The sequence below is a fragment of the Miniopterus schreibersii genome (assembly GCF_964146895.1).
Source record: "Miniopterus schreibersii genome assembly, chromosome: 10".
Classification (NCBI taxonomy): Eukaryota; Metazoa; Chordata; class Mammalia; order Chiroptera; family Miniopteridae; genus Miniopterus; species Miniopterus schreibersii.
The window spans coordinates 44,060,809-44,086,983 of NC_138110.1; the positions used below are offsets into that span (position 1 = coordinate 44,060,809).

The following is a 26,175-nucleotide window of genomic DNA, read 5'->3' on the forward strand; positions in this document are numbered from 1 at the left end:
ATAAGTATCACATGATCTCATTTATATGTGGAATCTAATGAACAAAATAAACTGACGAACAAAACAGACCCAGAGACATGGAAGCAACAGACTGATGTATACCACAGGGAAACGGGGGGTGGGAAGAGATTAACCAATAACTTATACACATATATGCATAACCCATGGACACAGACAATAGGGCGGTGAAAGCCTTGGGAGGGGGCCAGAGTGGGGTAGAGGGGGTAAATGGGGGAAAAAGGGGACATCTGTAATACTTTCAACAATAAAAAGAATTAAAAAAAAAAAAAACAAAACAAAAACCCCACAATGAGATACCACAGTGTGATTTCCATCAGAGCTCAGTCTGTTGGCCATTACATCCCTTAAAAGATTTGCTGTTATTTCTACCACAACATGAGATGTTTTATTTTCCTAAACCAAGAAAGCAATTTGACAAACCCTGAAGATGATCTGGTAAGATTATTCAACATCCCTATTTTCACATAAACATTTTACTACATTACCATTATATGCTTTACAAAAACATTACAGCAGTGTTGGCTCTAAAGCAAATATAGATATCTCATTTTCTACAACAGCTGTGTTCTTAAAATGATTGCGTATAATTTCTCAATTTAATCATATTTCCCATTGTCATATATTATCATTTCACCAGAAGTAAATCATATCTAAGATCTTTTTTTATGATCACATAAGTATGCAATGAACCTTTAAAATTTTATCAGGAAGAGAAAACATAGTATCAAACAATAACCACTTTCAATGCCTGAAATATTTTTGTAAAGCAAGAGACTGCTCAGCAACATAGTGCCTGCAGGTGAGAGGAGGGAGTACCAAGTTTACCTGCACCTGGAGCCTGCAGACAGCCCTTCACCTGCCACTGATTCTAAAGTGTTCTGTCACCCCTTTTGTCTCTTTTCACCTTGTTTCATTCTTTCACAGGGATTAATTACATTAGCTGAAACTAACATTAGCTGAAATGAACCAGTTTGCTTACTTAGAATTAGAATGTAAGATCCTAAAAAAAAGAGAGATTTGGGTCTTGTTCATCATTGTGGCCCTGGGGCTATAATCATGCTTGGCCGTACATATTTGCTTAGTGAATTAAAGGGGAGGCAGGCAAGCAGAATAGTACTTTTGGCTTTCATGGGGGACATCTGTAATAGTGTCAACAATATAAATAAATAAATAAATAAATAAATAAATAAATAAATAATTTATTTATTTATTTTGACCACCTCATTTCTCAATTTCCTGGAGGGAAGAAACCAATTATGAGACAGCAATGCTTCAGGTATCAAATTTACTATATTTTTAAGGCAGTTTTCTCAGACATACTACAGATATGACCTTTGTTTTATAAAATACTGGATATACGTACCAGTTTGTAAATCCTAAATTCCTCCTCTTTTCAAAATAAACACTGGCCACAACAAAGTGTTCCAAACACTACTTCTGCCAAACACTACTAATATATAAATGTATTTGATTGTATATTAATCATCACTTAATATACACCTATTATTATGCCAAGTATCCAATTAGGTGGTTGGTGTGTGTGTGCACATGCGCAAAACATGTGTGAGTGTATATGTATGATGTGTATGTTTCTATTTATTCTTTACAATATAATATACATAACCTTATCTTATAATTTTAAGAAATGGAGGCTTAGAGAGGTCACACATCTAGAAAAGTCTGGATTTAAACAACATTTCTAGCCCATGCACACCTGTTATATCACACTGCCCCACTTTAGCATACACAGTCAAGATGTAGCAGAAATGTCTATTAAATTAGTAACTTTGATGTTTAACAGCACCATGAAATTAAATCTGCCAGGAAATTAATAAGCTCACTCACTGACAGTGGTTTTGTAAATCTGACTAAAACTTTTGAAAATTACATCGATAACATGTATTTATTGCCAAAAAATAACATACTAATACTCACTGATCTATTCATCCCAATTTAACATTGTATTCTGGAAAAAAAAAAAAAAAAAAGCAAAAGTAACAAATGCTGCCTTTACAACAGCACAAAGTTTGGGAGTCAAAATCTAAACATCCAACAACTGAGGCCAAATAAAATAAATTATGGTTATAAACATCACAGAATATGACTTAAAAAAAAAAAAAGAAATGAAAATACCTAGGTTAAGGTGATGAGATCTGTCAAGCAATGCAAAACAAAGGCTAGCAGATTTGGCCAGTCAAGAACCCAGCCCTTTTTTATATTCAGTTTATTACTCCAATAGACAGCAAAAAGCAAAAGCAGCTAAAGGGGCTAGCTTCCTGTGTCCCTTGCATAGGGTGATGCTGAAACAAAAGGAACTAGATACTACAATGTGGATGTTCAGCTGCCCTGTTCCTGCGGAGCCAATTTCAAGTCACAGCTAAGCTGTTTTATAGCCTGCAGTTACACTCTAAGGGGGCAGAGAGTGGGGGTTGAAGCAAAATGCCTCAATCTCATCAGAACCCCGTGAGGCAATGAGAAACTATATCATGATGAACTCCTAAGGGAGGCTTGTATGCAAATGAAAAATGACCTGGAGCAGCTCCTCAAGAGCCTTCCAGTAGTCATGTTCCAGAAGGATCACAGGGCATTCTGTTAAGACTTAGATCACCTGCAGGTAAGCCTCGTCTACAATGGCCTATTTGGATGTATGCAGCTTTACCAGGACACCATGGTAAGCCATGGATTTGGCTTTTAAAAAAAAGAAATGCAACACCTTCCCCTGTGTGGAAATAGGTAGGGCTATCTCTTTCCTTCTTTGAGCACTATGAGACCGGGGGGGGGGGGGGGGGGGGGGGGGGGGGGGGGTCCTTTCCTCCAAAAGCAAGATGGAGTCCCTCAACTGATCTGCAGGTCTGAGCTGTTTGGTTTACTTAGCCTCAGCCAAATTTGCAGGTCAGCAAATATTGAAGCTTCTTTCACAAAAGTAGCAATTTGTGCCTGGTGAAATGACAGGATGACACATTTACACTTTACCACTCACTGAATTTTGCTTTATTCTTCTACACACACCTTGAGATTTCTTGGCCTATTCATCAGACTAGCAAAAGCAAAGCCTAGAAATTGAAAGCAAAGAACACAGAAGAAAATGTGTCGAATACAGCCCAAGTAAAATGTCAAGAAAGCAAGATGATAGAAGACACGCTCATTGACAAAAGCAACATTGTAAGATGATAATGAATTGTTTTTAAGTGATTAGCTTCTTTTTATTCTATTACTACTACCAGGAGTTCATGTGACCATTGACAAATGGCATTTCTGCAGTACACCTTTAAAAAAAACAAAAACAAAAAAAAAACATGGTCGTGAACCAGTGTCCTCCATTGAGCATAATTATTATCTTGTCTACAACCCCAAGTACAGGCCTACAGAAACTATCAACAAAGGGGGTAGATGAGAAGAACTGCAGCGGACCCAGCCAGAGCTGCCACCAAACCATTCACAGTGGGAATCAACTATAGAAATAAGGGTCCAAGCTGTGCAGTGTGAAGGGAGAGAATTCAATCATAGACTCAGCAGTAGAGTAGGAGGGCCCATTGCTGAGAAAACAAATCTACCAGCCTGGCAAAACCAAGGAGCTAAGTCAAGAAAAGGTAGGTTCCATGCTTGGATGGGTTAAAGGCTGGGCATTAACTACTTTTCTTAAGGGTGTGTGCATATGGCATTACTTTATGAATATATAGTCACACTACCCTTAGCCAGACTACACATTTTTAGACAGCAGAACACTGAGATACACAGAGATTTAGCTCTCAAAAGCATTCCTTTTACAAATCCCTCACAATATCTAATGGGACTGGGCAGCAACATCTCCCTCGTACAAGGAGCTCACACATTCAGTATGACATATCCCAGACCAGATACCCCTTAACTCTGAAGGGTTTAGATTATGTAAACCACAGCTGTATCCCACTTTATCATTTCAGATCTGGTGTTCTGAATAATTGAGTTTACTTAAATTAATAAAAAACCTTTACTTTGTATTTCAATTATTTATATACTCTTCCATATGTGTGCACTAGCATTTTTGTTTTCAATCCCTCTTATAAAAATCTAAAACATAAAAAGCATAGTATGCTGTTAAGAGCTAATCCTATGATTTTTTTCAAATCTTAAATTTCTCTCTAGCATGACCTCATTTTTACTTACAAAGATATCCTATGAGGGGAACTGGTATTAGAAGCCTCACAGTGGAACTACTCTGGCCACTTCACACTCTGCCCACTCAGAGAGCATAGATTTAAAAATCGCTATAGACAAATGCCTCACTTTGGCAAAAAGGACATCTAGATTTAGGAAACTACACAATATTTATTAGTAATTTCCTGAACTACAATTAAATATGGCAGAGGGTGAAGAATGAATAAATTATCATTCTTAAGAATAGAACCATGTACTCTTAAGGCTCATGTCTCAGAGCATTACCTTTCTAATTCCATTAGCTCTAAAAACAACACTTCACACCAATATTTCAACTTCATTTCAAAAGTTACAGTGCATACAGCTCCTTCAGGTAACATCTTAGAATATGTGAGAAAATCAATTGTTGGTAGCAACCAACGAATTTTACAACATTCCAATATAAATGATGCCTTCTTTGTGGCACCAACTAGAAATGACACAATTCTCCTCATCTTAACAACTTATCGCTGCTGGGTAATAACCCCCTGAAGCAGCAGCTCCCTAAACAGGACCCACTTTCCACACACTCACATTTTAGTAACTCTGCCACATCGCCGTAACAAGGACTTTTTCGAAAACGCATATCATTTGCACATCTGGGCTGCTTCTCATTTCAGTACAAATGAACTTAAAAATCAGGCATTGCTCGTCTCCCTAGCCAAAGAAGGTGCTGAGTGTTAGGAGATAAACAGAGAATCTGATCCGTGTCCTCAAATGGCATTTACTTTAGGGGAGAAACACACAGTGCAGATAAAGCCACCCCCAACCTAACATACGGCCGGGCTCCAGGTTTCGGTGAGTAAACAAGCAGGCAAGAGTTGTAACATGCGCCAGTTAAGCAGCCCAAACGTGTCTGGGAACAAATGAAGAAGGATTAATTCTGAACAGAGGAAGCTTCCTGGAAGCCACTGCTTTTTGAGACAAATTCAGCAGGGAATCCAGGGAGCAGGAGCAAAGCAAGAAAGGCTGGGAAGGGAAGAACTGCAAATGCCAGCGTCTTACTTAGTAAGCACTCACATAAAGCTCGCAGGGCGCCCAGACAGAAGGCGGGTCTGCCGCACTGGGAGCAGGCAAAAGCACGGTCGTGAGCGTTTGCCTGAGGAGCCTGATCTTTATTCTGGTGGTACAGAAAACTACCAGGGACTTCTGAGTAGTAAATTATATCATCAGAACTTACCAATCAGTGCTAGGTAAGGATGAAACATGTGAGAGATGAAGAACAAAGACTGAGAATGAAAGAATAGTCTTGGCAAGAGATAATGTGGGTTTTCTCTAAAGAAAGGTGGGAACAAAACTGAGGAACAATGCAGAACTAAAACCAACAGACTACGGCAAACAACAGCTTATGCGAGAGGGGTGGTCTGCAGGTTTGATCCTGGGTAACCAGAAAGAGATTAGCAAATTGAGGAATGATACAGAAAAGATCGGATTATTTTCAGCAATGTTGAATTTTAGGGATCTGGAATAACTTGGGTATTGATATCCAACATTCCAAATTTCTCAGAAAGAGGCAACAATGGAGAAGATATCCCCTACCCCCCCAGTGATCCCCGCAGCCCACTGGCCTTCACTGCACTATTGTCTGTGTCCATGAGTTACACATACACACATAATTATTTGTTCGTTTAAAGGTGAAGAACAGTTCAGCTGTGACCCTAGCTCGACCTCATCTTCCAGTCTCTTCTACTGTATGGCTTATTCAAATGTTCAGCTTTTACTTGAATGTATTTTGATAAACATTAGTTTGCTAGGAAATTACCTAGCTCCGCCAGAGTTTCAAATGTGTTACATGTATTATTTTCTCTCACTTCTACTTTTTAAAGCATTCTCCCACATCTTTAATTTTCCTTTCTCATTTCGTAATTGAGGTTAAGGTAGGCAGGAGTGAGTGGACACAGAGGAGGGGGCCAGGCAGAGAACACGTCCTGCGGCACTGGGGTAGGAATCTGCACCGGCCACGGTAACGGGAGCATCGGGACGACAGAATCACCCGCCGAGAGAGAATGGGAGAGAAGCAGAGCTGCGGCACGGGATGCTCAGCGCTAAACAGGAGGGGGAATAAAGGCCTGAAGAAGGGGTAGTGTCGAGGCGTACAAGCCAGGCAGGCCCAATGCGCCAGGGTCCAAGGGCGGGGAGGAAGAAGCGGGGAAGAGCAGGCGGAGGAGGGGGAAAGGGGGGCAATCCCCAGCGCTCCACCGAGATCATTCAGGCGAGTGTGGGCCAGAAGGAAGCCAGGAAGAAGCTCCACACAGATGGAGCGTCACTTTAGCGACAGGGCCAACGGAGGCTCAGATTCCTGAGAGGGCCCAGCTCGGCCCCTAGAAGAGGGTGAAGAACTGAGGCATCTCAAACAGCCTGACTATTGCAATACTCGGGTGCCGGCGAAGGTCGCAGGAAAGAGCACATTTATATGCAGACTCCCCAATGTTGATTCCCCCTGACGTGGGATGGGCAGGTCTACGAAAATAATTTTCATCACTGAGATTACTTAAAGAAGACTCATATCATTATGGGTTGATATTAAACTACTCTCCTATGAATACCACCCTGTAAATCACCAAATTAACACATGTCTATTCAAGATGGCAATATTCTCTTCGGAAAGTGATTAACTACAATATTTTCCTTGACCTTTTTCAACTATGTATCCTAGAGACATCTAATGAAATCTGTTAAATATAATATAGCTCCAGTTGTTATTGCCACTTTCATTAATTTAAATAGTATATCAGAATTCAGACTTTCCTCTATACAAGATATCCCCTGCTAGGCTGTAATTAATGGCCATACTTAAAATATTATTCAAGATTGTTTTTTCTCTTTACACTAAAAGTTTTTAAAATAAATTATTTTCCAAAATCTTATCTTGACCTCAAACTTCCTAACCTTTTAAAACAGTAAGCACTCTCAGTGAATGGAAAGTTATAATCCATGAAAGAAGACTGTTTCCATTCACTAGCAGACCATTTGGGGCAACAAAGAGTATTTTCATTAGTTGAAAGCTAAATCAGCACTGTTTAAAGAAAAGTTTTAATATAATAACACCTAAAATAGTTTCATAAAATTAAATTCCTAAAAAGTGCATTCAAAGCCATCAGTGGAGATTCCAATAGCCCAACCGGCCTCTTCTCTACTGAGCTCTCTTACAATGAGACTCCCTTAGTCCTTGAATTATAATGTATAAACACAACAAGAAAAGTGCAATAACTGTAGATCTAATGACTAACAAATCCTAAACTATGTGCTAACAGAGATGAATAATGGCATTGTACCCTTACCAACAGGTACAAAATAATTCCCATTTCTTGCAATAGCCCAAAGTAATTCTGCAAGTTAGAACTTGAGCTTGGCAGAATAATGGTCTCCCAAAGATGTCCATATCCTGATCCCTAGAATCAGTGATTATATTACATCATATGGCAAAAGAGACTTTGCAGATGGATATCTTAAAGCCCTTGAGATGGGAAGGCTATCTTGGATTATCCAAGAGGGCCCAATGTAATCACAGGGGTCTGTAAAAGTAGGGAAGTTTTCACAGCTGTGATCAGAAGATGTGACTCCGAAAGAAGGGTCAGAGAGATGGTACGTTGTTGGCTTTGAAGATGGAGGAAGGAGCATGAGCCAAGGAGTGAAAGTGTCTTCTAGAAGCTGGAAAAGGAAACAGGTCCTCCCCCAGAGCCTCAAGAAGGAATGCAGCCCTGCCCACATGTTGCCTTTTGCCCAGTGCAACCCACATCAGATGTCTAACCTCCAGAACTGTAAGGTAATATATTTCTGCTGTTGGAGTTGTTAAGTCATGGCTATAGGAAACGAATACAGAACTATACATCAGAAAAAATAAGTAATGGTACTTAGTAAACTGTTCAAACTTACTACTGCTAAGTTTCTAAATGCTCAATAACTGTGCAAATGGACCAAATAATCATATTTAATTTGCCCAAAAAATAAGAAGGAATCCATAAATAATAAATTGGCTTAGGACAATAGTTACCACATAGTAGGTACTGTATTCTGACTTAAACTGAGGTTCACTATAGATAATACAGAAATTATAAAAGGACAATTAAGAGAATGCATCCATTTTTTCCTGTGTCTTTAAGCTGATGTTCAGAGAATTAATTTCTAATAGCACATGGAGACAGCATCAAAATTCTTCACTACCTTAGCATATTTTTATACAGAAAGCTTATGATGTTAACTCTCCAAAATAGTTTTAAATATAGTCATAAAGCTTCAGCACTGGGAGGCATCTAATAAATCAGCTAATCATTTTAAAGATGAAAGAAGTCATTTCATATGATCACACAGTGGACACAAACAGACATGATCCCTCACTCACAAGCTTTAAAATCTAGTGAGGAAGAATTAAATAATCCAGAATATAATTATACACTATATTAAGTGATTTCATAGAATATAGCACCCTGAGAGCATAGAATAGATGGCCCAGCCTAGCCTGGGAAATCAGGGAAAGCCTTCCTAACAAGAGAGGAGGGACACTCCAGACAGGAAGCACAGCAGGTACAGGTGTCCTATATCAGGACCTTAAATAAGGCCAGCACTGTCAGAGCACAAGAGAAGAATGAGCATATGGCTGAAGATGAGGCCACATAAACAAGTTTTAGAGGATTTAGTAAGGATTTGCTCATATCCATTCTACTGGCAATGGGAAGCATTTGAAAGGTTTTAAGCAAAGAAAACATAGGGATGTCGATAGGATCAGAAATTAAAAAGTCATGTCACCAAATAAGCCCGTAGCCAAATAAAATATTTCACATGAAACAATTCAAGTTCAAGGAACATTGAAATCCCCCTAAGTAGCAGTGTTAATCTCAGTAGCAAAAGGTAATTATGATGAAAAAATATCAAATATGCTTTAAAAGAGCAAAGCATATTAGCGAAAAGAATCCTTTGGTTCAACCTCAAAATGCAACAAGTCTCTCATTTTAGGAACAGAATGAGGCAGGCCTGCAGGAGTGGAGGGGTTGTTTTACAGGTCAGGAGGTGGGGGCTACTGGCAGCCAGTCCCTCCTTGGAACTCTGGCAGCCCTCACAGTGTGAAGGCTTCACAGAAGTCTCTACTGGAACTAAGTGCTGCTCAGTGACATTTTCTTTTACTAAATCAATCTAAAAATCAGGGTACTCAGTTCCCTTTTCAGAGTTCAACACCCTTATTATCCAACATGGACCTCTAACAACAGATGCAGTAGGATTTAGTGCTGCCTTTAGACAGCTCCTCACAGGACAGTTTGAGAGTATCAACAATCTGAAGACTTCTTAGCCAGTTTTTTAATGAGGTACAAATTTTAATCAAGTGTCTGCTTTCATAATAAATAATTCAGCATGGCCCATAAAAGTGGTCTTTATAGCCCTGGCCAGTTTGGCTCAGTGGTCAGAGTGTCAGCCTGTGGACCAGAGTCTCGAGTTCAATTACCAGTCAAAGGCATATACCTGGGTTGCAGGCAGTTGCAGGCTAGATCCCAAGCCCTGGTCAGGATACCTGGGGGAGGCAACCAATCAATGTCTCTCTCTCCCTCCCCCCTTCCCCCTCCCCTCCACTCTCTCTAAGAAAAATCAATGGAAAAAATATCCTCAGGTGAGGATTAACAACAACAAAAAATGGTCTTTATAAAACAGGATACATGAATATAGGTTCTTGTCCTCTCTTTGTGCTTTATACAGCTTTATTCACTGATGTCATCTACTGACTGACTCCAGGAAGAAAACAAATGTGCTCTTTTCCTTGGTGACAGCATGTATTTACACCAATAAGAATTCACCCAGAAGTGACAGAATACCACAGGAGAGGGACAGATGACAACTAAATCAGTTCTACTAAAAGATTACCTTTATAAGTCATTATCAAGGGCAAAGAAGTTATGTAGAAGTATGCACTGACAACTATTTGTTATAGAGTGTTATTTTTATTAAAGTGCACGTGGATGCTTCAATTATTGAGATTCCCCTACAAAATGTTCATTTCTTAGAAGGAAGTCCTCTTCTTATCCTCATGACAGTTTCATGGCTCAGTGAAAATGTAATTTTTTAGGTTCAAAGTATCCAAATACCTAAATATTTAACTGTGACTTAATGATAGTAAATAATAATAATAACAGACTAAAGTAAATCAACTTGGTTTTCCCCTTTCTGATGTTGATATCCATTCTTACGTTGGAATTACCATGGTAGGAATGAACAGATCTCTCACAAAGTTTAAAAAATGCAGACATTAGTTCTGTTGACATATAATTATTTTGCAAAGAGTACTTCTATCATTACATCCAGGGAGTAAGCTAGTTTCTCTAACAAAGACTACAGGGATAATGCTCAAGAAGCCATTTTTGAGTCTTTTTGAATCACTTTCTGAGCCATATCCCCGCAGCACAGAAACTACTCCCTGAACGTAAGTGAAGCACTTCTGAAAGCTGTGTTAATTCTTCTTTAGGCCACTTAGCTAACTAATACTTCAGAGTTTTAGTAAATTATTACTCCAATATACTAAACAGTAGATCCTACTGGACTGACTGGCCCTGATTATATGACTTTCTAAAAGATGCCAATGTAAGTGGGAGATATAGCATATTATATAACTGAATTTTTAAATACCAGGTGTCTTATGATATGTTGAGAAAAATGGAATAGGGAAAGAAATATTACAAAATAAGGAAAAGTAGAGAAGATAATGAGGTTCTGAAGGAGCCAACAACTTGGATAAGGCCAGAAGAACCCTCCAGGCCAAAGAAACAGTCCTTCAGGCAAAAAGGTCTAGACTGTTCTATTTGCCTGTGGGTGACAGGTTACAGGCAAGTGCCAGTTGGTGAGAGGCCTCAAATGATATTCTAGAGAAAGGATAGGAGGCACTCTACTAAGAGAATTTCAGATCAATTTTGCTGGGTATAAAAAAGAGTAAGTATAAAAAGATTACACAATTAAAAAGTGACCAGGGACAACCTTAGTGGAAGGTATTATTTGAGAGGTATCAAGAAAGATGTGTACAGTTGGTACTTGTTTGGCTAGGATCAAGGGTGAATGAGAGAGAGAAATCAAGGATGTCTCCAGGGTTCTAGATTTATTAACTACAGAGTGAGGGACTGAACAATAAGGAACAAAGAAGAGTTCAGCTTTAATGACTAAGTGAAATCTAAAAAGTAAGAAAAATAAGAGCATGAAAGCTTCCACTGATTTGGGACGTCACTTATTCCATTCAGTCAACAAAATATAAGTGACTATCAGTGAGACACTGGTGAGCTAAGCAAGATCAGTTTCAGGGGAAAGGCTGAGTATAGGTGCCAGCTGGTGGGGACATGATGAGTTGATGGCAAGTGAGGAAACACGGTAGCTCTCAAGAAATATGGAAGCTACTGGCAACTTCTGGCCAGGAGAGAATAAGATTAAGATATTATATGGTAAAAGAAATGCATGCAATGATAATGCAAAGCAATATTCTGGACTGGATCTTGGTACAGGAAAAGGATGTTAGTAGAAAAACTAGGGAAACTTGAATAAAGATTGCAGTTTGGTGAAAACTGATGTACCAATGTTCATTTCTTAGTTCTTACAAAAGTCCTATGGTCATAAAAGATATTAACATTAGGAGAAACTCCGTGAAGGGTATATAGAACTATCTCTGTACTATGTTTCCAACTTATCCCTAAATTTAAAATTATTCCAAAATAAAGGTTTACTTGCCACAAAAAATACAAAAGATAAACTGGAGATCCAAGATGGCAGCAGACTGAGTGGAAACTACAGTGACACTCTCCCAGGACCAATCTGGATTTACAACTAAAACATAGAAAAACCATCCTAAAAACCAACTAAAGACTAGCTGGAGAGCACCCTCATAACCAAAGAGGAAAAGTGGAGACTGCACAGAGACCGGTAGGAAGTATAGACGCGAGAGGGCTGGCTGGGCTCTGACAGGCAGCAGCTGAAAGTCTAGAGGGATATCTCAGCTGTGGGGGACACACACTAGGACTCTGGGGCATAAACCCTAGGCTGGGCTTCTCAGCCAAGAGCACCAGACCTGAAAAAGGTGCCCACATAACATTTGGCTGTGAAAAGCAGCCAGGTTTCTGTCTGCCAGGGAGAGATGGCTGGAACTTCAGGCACCCTCGTAAAGAGCCAGCGCACAACGTTTCTTGTGCAGCCACTCACCTTGGGCTCTGGTGGAGGGGGAGTGGAGTGGACTGGAGCTGTGTGGGGAGAGTTTGGGGAGAGTCATTCCCCCAGACTTTGGGGGACATCTTTCTCCGGAGGTGAATTTTAGGCTTTTGCCTGAGGGGGGAAGCAATTGCCCCACCATACTGGAGAGCCTCTCACCCTGCCCAGAGGAGTTTCTACAGCTTGAGGCTTAGAACCAGCTGCCCCACCATGTGGAGCTTCTACAGCCTGGGGCTCATTAGGAGAATCAGATTGATTAGTCTGCAGGCAGAGGCAGACCTCAGGGTGCTTTGAGTCTGTGCCTGATCTGCTTTGGGACCCGAGCCTTAGAAAAGCAGACTTTGGTGTGCATCTTGGTCCTGTTCTAACACACTCAGCCCCAGCAGTGGAGACCTCAAACCTGGGGTTGTTGATAGCCCCAAACAGGGTACTCAGGGCCAGTCACAAACTGCATCTGACATTGGCTTATACCAGAGACCCTCCAACAAGACTGAGAGTCCTAGCAGATCTACCTAATACTTAAAAACAAATCCAAAAAAGTAGCCAAAATGTGGAGACCAAAAAACAAGCCCCAAATGAAAGATTAAGAGAAGTCTCCAGAAAAAGAGCCAAATGAATGGAGATAAGCAATCTCTCAGATATAGAGTTCAGAATACTGATTGTAAGGATGTCAACAGCATGAAAAAAGATATGGAAACTATGAAAAATGACCAGTCAGAAATGAAGAAAGACATAGCAGAAATAAAGAATACACTTGAAGGAATAAACAGCAGATTAGAAGAAGCTTAGGATCGGATCAGTGAATTAGAAGACAGGGTAGAAAAATTCAATCAGAGACTCAAATATAAAAAACAATTAAAAAACAGGAGGACAGTCTAAGGGAGCTGTGGGACAGCATAAAACATAACAATATTCGTATTATAGGAATGCCAGAGGAGGTCAAAAGCAAGCAGGGGTTAGAAAACCAGTCTGATGAAATAATGGCAGAAAACTTCCCTAACCTGGTCAAGGAAAAAGGTAACAAAAGTTCTGGAGGCACAGAGAGTCCCAAGCGAGAAGAATCCAAAGAGGCCCACGCCCAGACACATCATAATTAAAGTAACAAGAATCCAAGACAAAGAGAGAATCTTAAAGGAAGCTAGAGAAAAGCAATCTGTTACCTACAAAGAAGCCCCCATAAGGCTGTCATCTGACTTCTCATCAGAAACTCTTCAGGCCAGAAGGGAATGGCATGAAGTGTTCAAGGTAATGCAAAACAAAGATGTGAAACCAACACTACTCTATCCAGCAAGATCATCAATCAAGAGAGATGGTGAAATAAAGAGCTTCCCAGACAAAAAAAAAAAAAAAAAAAAGCTAAAAGACTTTATCACTACAAAACCAGCATTACAGGAAATGTTAAAGGGACTGCTATATTTAGAAGTAGAAATAAAAAGAATGAGAAACATAGGTATAAAGAAACAAAATGGCAGTAAATAGGTATCTTTCAATAATAACCTTAAATGTAAATGGATTAAATGCCCCAATAAAAAGATACAAGGTGGCTGAATGGATAAGAAAACATGACCCAAATATATGCTGTCTACAAGAGACCCACCTCAGAACAAAAGACTCACATAGGATGAGAGTGAAAGGATGGAAAAAAATTTTCCATACAAATGGAAATAAAAAAAAAGCTGGGGTAGCAATACTCATATCAGACAAAATAGACTTCAAAATGAAGAACATAATGAGAGACAAGAAAGGTCATTACATAATAAAGGGGTCAATCCAACAAGAGAATATAACCCTGATGAACATATATGCATCCAATATAGGAGAACCTAAATTTATAAAAAAAAACTTCTAGAGGGCTTTAAGGGAGAAATTGACAGCAATACAGTCATACTAGGGGACTTTCACACCCCACTGACTTCACTGGATAGGTCTTCCAGACAAAAAATCAACAAGGAAACAGTGACCGTAAATGACACACTAGATCAGATGGACTTAATTGACATTTACAGAACATTCTACTCCAAAGCTGCAGAATATACATTCTTCTCAAGTGCACATGGGACATTCTCAAAGATAGACCACATGTTCGGACACAAATCAAGTCTCTAAAAGTTCAAGAAGACTGAAATCATATCAAGCATCTTCTCGGGTCACAGTGGCAAGAAATTAGAAATCAACTACAATAAAAACACTAAAAGACATTTAAACACATGGAGGTTGAAAAGCATCTTTTTAAACTATGAATGGGTTACCAAAGAGATCAAGAAAGAAAAAACTTCCTGGAAACAAATGAAAATGAACATACAACTCCAGATCCATGGGACACAATGAAAGCAGTCCTGAGAGGGAAGTTCATAGCACTAGGAAGCTCATAGCACTAGGTCTTCCAGCGCTACTGTGTACATAATTTTTGTTTTCCTTTTGTTATCATTTTTAAGAGATAAGTGACTAAATCTCTTATTTTGCAAGTAGCCTACAGAAAAGGTTAAACTATTTCCAGGAACTATAGGAAGAAAATCCCTACTTTAATACTAGGACAACAGGAAACTTAGGGAATAGTTCCCTTTATTCCACTTAAAAGTGGTAAAAATGTAAATTACCTCAAAAGTCCCTCTACTATTTCAATTTGCATGTCAACTAGCAGTTTGCAGTATCTGTATACACAAACCAAACCTCATCCTTCTTCTAAACATTAAGCTATCTATGTTCTACAGCTGGGAAAATAGCAACAGCAACATCAGATTTGGAGAACAAACCAAAGGGTGGAACTTCTGAGAGTGAACCACTAACTATAAAACAAGTCTGACAATGGAAGAACAGCAGCAAAAAGTTACTTTCCACTAACTATAAAACAAGTCTGACAATGGAAGAACAGCAGCAAAAAGTTACTTTCCATTAAAACTGAAAAACTATTTAAGAAAACGTGTAGTTGGCTATAATGAAACTATACTAAATTACTAAAAAATCTTAGTTTTGGAGACTGAACATTTATAAATGGTTGACCTAACTCTGCTTTTCTTTTTGTAGAATCAATGCTTCAACCATGGAATAAGAGGATCTAAAACAATTTACATTAGTGTGAAAATATAGCTGCAGGGAAGAAACAACAACATAATAAATCACAACCTCTCTCACAGAAGAAAATAAATGTTTTTAAAAAAACCCTGCTGTTAAGGCCAGGTACGGTCCAAATTTATTTCTGGAATTCCAGTGTTGCATAATTGAAGTGTATTTCAATGGAAATGAACATCAAGTTACATAATTATCAATTATCATATTCTATTTAGGTTTTTTAGCAAAGAACATGATGGGACTGGGGTGACAGCAAGAAAACGAAAGAAATTTAAAGTAATATATTTTTCTTATAGTTGAAAACAATTTTTATTTTAAAAGTCATTTAGGTAGAAGGCCACAAATTTCCAAAATTTTGTACCAAGACTAAGCAATATAAAATGATCTTCAAACACCTAAGTTCTTTTTTTGTCATTTTTCTCAAGGTATTTTTATTTTTTCCCATTATTAAAAAAGAAAACCTTACTCAACAAACACTTAAGATACTTCAAAAGATCATTAAAGAGCCCGGCCAGCAAGGCTCAGCAGTTGAGCATCGACCTATGATCCAGGAGACTGAGGTTCAATTCCCTGTCACGGGCACATGCCTAGATTTTGGGCTCGATCCCCAGTGGGGGGCATGTAGGAGGCAGAGGATCAATGACTTGCTCATCATTGTTTCTCTCTCTCCCTTCCTCTGAAATCTATAAAAGACTTTTTTTTTTAAAAAAAGATCATTAAAGAAAAGTTATCAAATTTATATGCTTTCTTCCCATGGAAAACAGCACAAATGTTGGACATTCAACTACATTTTACAGAAAGTTTAATAGCAATTGTCTGCTTGTATAGTAATAATCACAAAATATATGGAATACATATTCCAGGCAAATAGCATCTGCATTTTTTATTTAAATTTAAAGCATCAGCCCAGCCGGGCGTGGCTCAGCGGTTGAGCATCAACCTAGGATCCAGGAGATGGGGGTTCGATTCCCAGTCAGGGCACATGCCCGGGTTGCGGGCTAGGCAGCCGAGCAATGACTCTCTCATTATTGATGTTTCTATCTCTCTCTTTCTCCCCCTCCTTTCCTCTCTCTGAAATCAATAAAGATAGGTTTTAAAAAAAAACAAAACTTAAAGCATCAGAGAATTAGCTGAATATTCAAAAGCCATATTAGTAACCATAATGAGGGATATTCATCTTAGAGCAAATGTACAATCTCCTCTAAAGCATGACTTCAATAGGAGAGTACAAATGCTGTCATTAGAAGAGTAAACCAATCTGGGAAAAGCTTAAGTGAAGAATTATAAATGAAGTAGGATTTCTTATTTTCCTGTTCACGGGAAAGTTTGCAAATCAAATGTTGTCTCACTTAAAGCTTTTTAAAAAAGCAAATATAAATGAGGTAAGAACTTCAAACTTTTTCTTGATGAATATACAGAGTGAGGCAAAAGTAAGTTTATAGTTAGTTGTTCGTATGGAAAATAATACAAGAATAAACTGTGTTTTGCATTATCACAACTGTAAATCTACCTTTGCCCTACCCTGAATTTGAAAATCTTTGATGACACTGATAAAGTCTACAGAGGAGTATGCAGCACACTGTTGATAAATAATACTATTATTATAGACAAATTAATATACCTAAGTCAACTAAAGCCACCTAATAAAAGTTTCATTTAAAAGTTGTTCATTGTGAACTGAAACTGTAAATGGTGGTGATAATTACCGTGACTCAAAGGAGCTGCACCATCCCTGGGCTTTTCTTCTTCAGCTTGCTCCTAGAACACAGAAAACATGGTTTAGACCATATTTGGGGATAATTGTTTGAAACACTGAAAACTAAATTTTCTGTTTGCAGGAAGCCAACCCGTAAGAAGCACTGTAATGAAGGGGACAATATATCAGGAGCCAGTGCCCTCCAGATGGGTGTACAAACCCTAGGAGGGGCATACCACAATCCATTCAGACATGGGAGGAATCCTTTATTACTGTTGTGGGGAGGAAAAATAATTTTTCCTCCTGTTCCTCTAAGTTATTCTGGCTGGATAATAATCAAATCATATGAGACAGATTAATAGGACAAAATGACCAAATTTATTACATATGTACATATAGAGGATCCATACCAATAGGAGACCCAAGGACAGCTAGGCCAGTTAAGGCTTATATGTCATCTTGAGCTAAGGAGAAAAGGGTAGAGGGATTGTGGTTTGGGACTTCGAAGGGCAGGAAGGCAATTCACAGGGAGATGGAAAAGAAAATGTTTGGTAAATGTTTGTTGGGCCATCTTTAACAGTGAACATAGAGAGGACTTTGTTCAAAGGGGCCTTGCTAGGTTCCTCCCTATCACACCAGTTCACATTAAACTATAGTTATCTATGATAATAGCACCCTTCCCAGAGCAGGCCCTCTACCTAAATTTTGGGGGGCAGTTAAAGCGACAAAGGTTTTTCCTGAGGTTTTTTGTTTCTTGAAAATAACCAGACATATTTTGGGGTGGAAAACTCTGTTACCTATTTGTTGACTAAAATAAAAGAGAATGTAAGGGCACTGATAGTTCATATTGAACAGATCACCTTCCAAACAAGATCCCTGGGTCTGACAGTAACACAAGGGGTAGGCTGACAGCAGAGGCATGTCCCACACCAGAGCCACGTACTCCTTCCTACCTTTGCTTTCAGCCTAGGTTCAGTTAAGAAAACATTATCTAATTTTAGCCAAACTGACCCTCAAATAATGGACAAATGACTTCAAAGACTCCTGGGATGAACTACAGACCAAATACGAAGGACAATACAAGCAACCAACAAGAAGATGGCAGGCCTTCTCTCCATGGAGCAAGCAACGCGTCAGGCACACTCTCACAGCAATCTTGAAGGAAAGTTGTCCCTTTAGCAAAGACTAAGGGAATCACTTCTATTCTGAAAGATACTCACAGTAGCAAAGAACATTTGTTAATGGGCATCCAGACAGGTATTTTATTTACATAATTTTGTGGCCATAAACAATGTATGCCCTTTGTAAAATTTCATAATAATTGTACACTTAAAAATTGGGGAGCAGTTCCCCAATTTAAAAATCTTCCAAATGAAGGGTTTTAATGGGCTCTGAACTCACTTTTGGAAACATAAATAAGCAGTACTTTTGATTACTTCCCAGGAAAAACTGACTGTCAACAGAGAAGGTAAAAATTAAGCAGCTGAAATCTACAAAAAACTTTGTATTATTGATGGGTAACACTGAAAACTGAGTACCATGATTTAGTAATTTTGGCCAACAATTATCTTTTCAGTGTATTCCTCTATATCTTTGGGACATGTCTTTTTAAACTATGACTAGGGTGACTGACAGTCCCAGTTTGCTCAGAACTGACCTTGTCACAGTTCTGAAGTCCCACATCTGGGGGACCCCTCAGTTCTAAACAAACCAGGATGGTCAGTCATCCTAGCTATGACATCCATTAAAACCAAACCTAAAAAAATAAACTTCAGATAATTGCAACACAAAGCTCTGAATCAGGCTTTCAAAAAAGAATCATGCATATTAATATTTTGGTGAGAGCAAACTCATTTTTAAATGTTGAAATAAGTACTATTAATTTCATTTTTATATTATACTTTTTTAGTTTCTTTTTTAGTCTATGGCTTTAAGGTAGTAGTAAACCATGTAATTTTCAAATAAACCATATATATTAAGACATGTGATTAAAGTTTATTGATAGGTAAAGCAAACCAACAAACTGCATCAGGCTGCCACTTGCCCATACAGCTACATATAACTAGTGTGATCATTTCCTTGAGTTGCCTTAGCTTGCTGTCTTTCCATATATATATATTTATTTTAGTTTTTGAGTTCACATGGTTCAAAGGTAAAAATGTATATAGAAACTAATAAAGTGAAAACTTTCCTACCTCTCCTCCCCTATGTGGCCACCTCATAATACCTCCACCCAGTAATCACTGTTGTGGTGGGCTGGATTCTCTCTGACCCCTAATGAACTGTGCCCTTGTAGAACCTCCTTCCCTGAGTGGGGGTGAAACCTGTCACTTGCTTCTAGAGCACAGAATATGGCAAAGGGAATGGCACACACAGTCACCTCCTCGATTGCATTACAATGTATGACTCCACCTCAACTGACTGGAATAAGAGGGTTTCTCCTGCGGGCTTTGAAAAAGTGGGCTGCCATGTGTGAGAGTACCCCATGGAGAGGAACTGCAGGGCCTCTTAGAGCCAAGAGTGGCCCCTGCTTAACACCAGCAAAAAAGCAGAAACCTCAGTCCTACAACTGCGAGGAAAAGAAGTCTGCCAACAACCACATGAGCTTGGAAGAGGCCACTGAGCTCCAAAAGTAACTCAGCCAGACCAATACTTGGACTTGACCATCTGAGACCCTGAGCAGAGAATCCATTTAAGCCATGCATGGACGTCTGGCCTACAGAAATGTGAGGTAATAATAAATAAGTGTTTGAAGCCACTAAGTTTGTAGTAATTTGTAATGCGGCAATACAAAACTACTACACACCTATTGATCCTTTAAGAGTCAGCTCAGAAAGCTTTCTTTAATCCTAGTTCCTCCCTCCATGCTAAGCTGTATAACCTTTTGAAGCCTGGAAATATCCTACACAAATGTCTATTATCAGGCCTATCACATTGCACTACCATCATCTGTCTTCTGCTGTCACCTGCTTTGATGAGCTTAGTGAAGGGAGACAGTGTCTTAATGTTTTATCCCTAAAACACAGCCTAACACCTAGTTTAGCTCACCAAATACCTGCTGAATGAAGGCATGAATGCAAGGTCCAGAATCATACATTCTGCCTGGCAGATTTCACATTCAAAGTTACTGTGGAGACCTTTGTGCAATTAACAAGGCAGCATCCTGATAAAAAGTACTATAACCCAGTGCTTCTCAAACTTCAGCAAGCATGTGAGCCATCTGGGAATCTTGTAAAATGCAGGTCTGTATTCAGTAGGTCTGGAGTGGGGCCTGAGATTATGAATTTCTACAAGCCCCCAGCTGATGATACTGCTGAAGGTCTGTGGGCCACACGATAAGCTGCATGATCGCCAATTACCAGGCAGGGGAGTGGGCATGGGCGCAATAACCCAATCCTATCCACCCCTCTACTGCATGCGAAATGATGAACTGAATCAGATCTAATTTTCTATGATAGCTCCGTACCCCAATTTCATCCTTCTTTACCTATTCAATACACGGGAAATTTACATAATTCAAAACAATGCGAGTCTCTTCTTATAAAGGTTCTACTGCAAAAATCTGAAATGATAACAAAAAATAGTACTCAAGAGTTGATTATGTGAACACCACAGCTACTGAAGCATTTTTATAATCACGGTATCATTCAAATATGAAAAGAAATACATAATATGCTGTCACTCAGTTAATAGATTAGGATGTTTGGTTCACACTTCTTTATTTGCTATTGAAATTCTGCCTAGATAGAAGAAACATATTCCTCACAAAAATAAATTACCTCTCACTTCAGAGTTAAATTACCCAAGTTATTTATGTCCATATGTTTTTTAGATGTATCAAGGTTATAGACATGCACACTAAATATCATAACTTTATATCTCAGAATATATTTACATTTCTCTTATGATATACTGACCTAATTTTTAAACATTTTTGCAAATAAGTAAGGATTTAATATACAAAAAGCAGAAAAATGCTGAATTTTGGTGGGGTCACCTAAGGCCAAATCCGTACCCCACCCAGAAAATGCTATGTATTCTCCGGATCTGAGGAAAAAATGAACATATTCTTCGGACCTGGTTTCTCTTGTCTAAAACAAAGGGACTGGACTAAATGTTCTCCAAAGCTACTGCCAGCTTTAACATTCTTTGCTTCTGTCTGAGCTAATTAATTATTTCATAAGTGTAATAAATCAACACTGCTATTAATAGAGAATTAGTTTTTTTTAAAACAAAAGAAAAAATTAGCAGTTTACTTAACCCTCCCAGACAGAACACAATATGAACTGAGAAAAATAAACCCCATGATTTCTCAGGTTTCAAATTTTAGTTCTGAAAACTGAAAATAAAGTTTTAAGGGGGAAAAATAAACTGCTCTGAAAAATAGGAGATAATTATTTAAGGAACATAAAATAAGCCTCTGCTGTGGTTTCCATTGTCAATTTTAAGTCCATCATTTTGGAAGAGAGGATTATGAGACGGTAGAATCACTAAACTGGCCCCGAAGGCATCATATGCTTTTGCTACTAGTTACAGTGATGTTTTCTAATTAGTCAGTGTCTACATTTCTCTAACTATGAATTCCAGTCAAGGAAGCAAAATAAAGTTTTCACCCACTGATTCAGGTTTGGTGGTTTCAAGTCATCACCTTGGAACTGTGAGGCCCCTTCCTTTCCTGCACAGGCAGAATCCAGAGCAATGAAGGACTTTGGAGCATCCTGCTGTTCCTCTGAATAAGAACAGAGGGTGATATTTATTGCTTTCATGAACTACAGAAAAACTGAAATCCTATTTAATAACTCCAGTAATAAACTACTTTTGAATTTCACCTGCTGTTTCAAGTCCACTTTTCAAATTCTCTTTTGGTGTGATACAATGTAGGATGCAAACTGAGGATAAATGAAATTAGCCTTTCAGATAAAAATTCATGAAAGGATTACTTTCCACTGCCCTACTGGAATCCAGATGCAGATGGAGAGAAGGAAATGCTCTCACTTTGTTCACTCAGTAACATAGCTATGGTCTCTAAATGAAATCTCTCCAGTGTTTGTACTAATCGTGTTTTTTATTTATTTTCTATATTTTATGATGCTCTGACATTTGGGGGGCTTTGGGACAGGGGAGGGATTGTTCCTCCCAGAGAGAGCTAATTTCTAGAGGTAGCAAACAACTTTCCAGGTGTTTCCTGCCCTTGATAATGCAAATCAACCAATCCTGAGTCCATACCCCACCTGCCTCTTTTTATCAGGCTCTTGCAGTCTGGGACACTATCCTCCTGCCCTAAATCAACCCAAGCAGAGACAGCCCCTATAGCTAAAAACCAACAAAATTATTCAAACCAGACAATCCTAAACCTGTTTACCTTGCTTTCCCTGCCTCGGCCATTCCTTCCTTTAAAAAACACAATAAAGGCTTTTTGTCTACATTTCCCCCTCACTCCTTCTATCTCCTGACCAATTCTGGTCCTTCCCCATATGGTCCTGCATGGTGTGATGTGCCCCCTCCTCTTGGGAAACATGAGTAACAAACTCTCTTTTCAACAGCAGTTGACTCTTGAGCTGCTAGCCTACCTGAATAAAAGTAAAATCCTAGGTATATTTGAAAGTAGTATTTGCTAAGACTTATACAAAAAAAACAAAGAGAAAAATATCTAAAATAGCTTTATAAACATCTTTCTATGATTACTCTCTATATAAATGAATCTCATTGGCTGATGCAAACTATTATCGGTCATGTATAGGGCAACAAAATGATTTTTTTTTAGAACTATTGAAAAAAAGAAATTAAAATAATCTCACCCTAAACATTTTCTCAATATCTATTTAAGGATATTACAAAATAGATTTCATTACACTATGCCCAAGTTGAAGGCAACTATGGCCCATCTTGTCAGTCTATCAAGTCCAGCAGCCACAAAATCAAGTACAACGTCCTCTGCTCTGCCTTCAAGACCCTCTAAGCTAGGCCACCCAGATCCACACTAATCATCTTACTATTTCTTACATACCACAGCTTAGACTGGTTGAAATGGAAAGACCCTTAAAGGTCTTCTAATCTAAGACTCTTCTACAAACAAAGAAGCTGAGCCCCAGTCTGGTGAAGGACTTTTCCTTGGTCATGGAGCTAATTATCACCAGAGCCAAAGACTAAAATGCAAGTATTCTGACGACCCCAGACAAACGTTCAGTTTACAAAACTGCCAAGAGCAATATCATTATAATCTCTTCATATATGACATATGTCATATTTGCTTTCAACCCCATACCTTTGTTCATGCAGCCTCCTTGGCCCAGGTGATCCCTGCTATATCCCTTGGACTTTCTTATCTTTCAAGATTAGTTGTCTAGAGAGAGCACCTGGATGTTAAAGTGCAAATAAGTTGTATTCTCTCATACTACATTTTACCAAGTCAGATTTAAGAGCCATTTGTTACAACAGAATTAAATGTGCATTAGATAAATATTTTTATTTATTAAATAAATTAAATAAAGCATTAAACATGTACATCTCATATACTCTTCATCTTTCAAGGTCAGACACAAGCTCCCAGTGATCCCACCTTTTTCTGGAGGCTGAATGTACCTTAAAGCACTAATGTGCTTAAGTACTTAGTTGTACAGCATTACTCTACATACATTAGTGCTCTTTTATTCAGCAATACTAAGATCCTTTATACAAAATATAATGTCCTATATTTCTATTTCTCAAAGTTTATAATTCACTAATAAGATATAGATTCTTAGATTCTAAGAGGTTCAGACAGAGAGGAAGAATGCTTGCTAACATTTTTTCAATATCAGATATTTATATACACAACTAAGGACCACATATTTTATACTTGTATAGTCAAATAAGCTCCCTTTTTTATTTGGGAAACTTGCACTTTAGGAAATTTGAAATTTTATAGCCTGCATATACTTTGGGGTTTTATGCTCACACCTCACCCACATACACAGCAAACATCTATAAAATCACCTTGGGGGAAAAAACCGAAAAGCTTCCTTTACCCATTATCATGTGCCTACACTTTCCCAGTCAATTCTAAAGGTGGAGGGTGGAAAAGGTGAGCAAATGGAACCAAAATGACACTTGTGTTTGTGTTGGATGTTGCAAAAAAGCATATGTCAGGGAGCCTAACAGGAGCAGGGAAACACCACCCTTAAAGACTGGGGCCTACTACTGAGTCGAGCACCTTAAACAGATGTATCCATACAGAAGATTTGAGAAAACAAAGATGTAATAAATCTTAAAGAAAAAAGGCACTCCCACAGATGCTGTCACAGAAGGTAAAAGTCAGGTTTACCTCTTTGAAGGATGAAATGAAAGGCTTAACAAAATTTTAAATGCATATACTCTTCAGTACAATTCTGATAAGACTTTATCTGTGAATCAACTACAAAAGTATGTCAAGATATATGAAGGAACATTGGTTGTAACATTGTAACAACAAAAATAAACATCACACACACACACACATATGTGTATGTGTATATATGTGTGTGTATATATATATATACACATATATATATATATATATATACACTATTGTTGAAAATATTACAGATGTTCCCTTTTTCCCCCATTGATCCCCTCCACCCCACATCCACCCTACCCCTAGGCCTTCCCCATACTAATGTCTGTGTCCATGGGTTATGCTTATAAACATGTAAGTTCTTTGATTAATCTCTCCCCACCCACTCCCCCATCCCCACCTTCCCTCTGCGATCCCTCAGTCTGTTCCATGCTTCTGTGTCTCTCGATCCACTTTGTTCATCAGTTTATTTTATTACATTCCACACATGAGTGAGATCATGTGGTACTTGTCTTTCTCTGACTGACTTATTTCACTTAGCATAATATTCTCCTGGCCCATCCATGCTGTCCCAAAGAATAAGAGATTCTTCCTTTTTTATAGCGGCATAGTATTCCATGTGTAAATGTCCCACAGCTTTTTTACCCACTCATCTATTGATGGGCACTTGGGCTGTTTCCAGATCTTAGCTATTGTAAATTGACTGCTAAGAACATAGAGGTGCGTAAGTTCTTTCTGATTGGTGTTTTGGGTTTCTTAGGATATGTTCCTAGATGTGAGATCACTGGATCAAATGGCAATTCATTTTTTAATTTTTGGAGGAAACTTCACACTGCTTTCCACAGTGACTGCACCAGTCTGCATTCCCACCAGCACTGTACCAAGGTTCCCCTTTCTCCCCACCCTCGCCAATGCTTGTCATTTGCTGATTTATTGATAGTAGCCATTCTGACAGGTGTGAAGTGATACCTCATTGTGGTTTTAATTTTCATCTCTCTGATGATTAGTGACTTTGAGAATTTTTTCATACTCTCTTGGCCATCTGTATGTCCTCTTTGGAGAAGTGTCAATTTAGGTCCTTTGCCCATTTTTTGATTTGGTTGTTTGTCTTCCTTTTGTTAAGTTCTATGAGCTCCTTATATATTTTGGGTATTAACCCTTTATCAGATGTGTTGTTGGCAAATATGTTTTCCCATACAGTGGGCTCTAAAAATCACCTACATGCTTACAGCAGGACACTCTCTAAATAAATTATGATACAGTTACAGAATGAAATATTGTGCACCATCAAAAACAAGATGTGAATCTTCAAGATATACATGCTTATGTGCAAAAAAGCAAGATACAGAATAAGAAGTAGAGTGTGAACCCATTTGGATGCATGTATGTACGCATGTATTATGTACATATGAATATGTACATAAAGGGTTTGGGGTTTTTTTAACTTGCTTTGTTTTTTGATTCCTATATAAATACACAAAAAATATAAACAGTAGTCATACCTTTAGGGAAAGATTTGGGGGTTTAGCATGTGTGTTAGTAGGTACGAAGAATTTACATTCCTTTTTAAATACCTTGTACTATTTGATCTGTTTTAACTATATGCCTATAAATTGAAAGATATAAATAAATATTTTTTAAATCCTATGAAGAAATAAAAAATGTTAGTCTAGGAAGACATCATTGATAGATATTAATATCGCCATCTGAAGATTATTTGATATCCAAGATATTA

The 26,175-nt window shown here is 38.4% G+C and overlaps 1 protein-coding gene across 4 annotated transcripts in view; it reads right to left on the reverse strand.

Annotated features, from left to right (window-relative positions):
- Positions 1-26,175, reverse strand: part of L3MBTL4 (L3MBTL histone methyl-lysine binding protein 4) — a 286,253-nt gene that overhangs the window by 204,206 nt on the left and 55,872 nt on the right. For all 4 annotated transcript variants that reach the window (XM_081149411.1, XM_081149413.1, XM_081149410.1 and 1 more), the window contains exon 4: positions 17,139-17,190. In XM_081149411.1, coding sequence (XP_081005537.1) covers positions 17,139-17,190 — 52 coding nt within the window. The remainder of the gene's footprint in view (positions 1-17,138; positions 17,191-26,175) is intronic.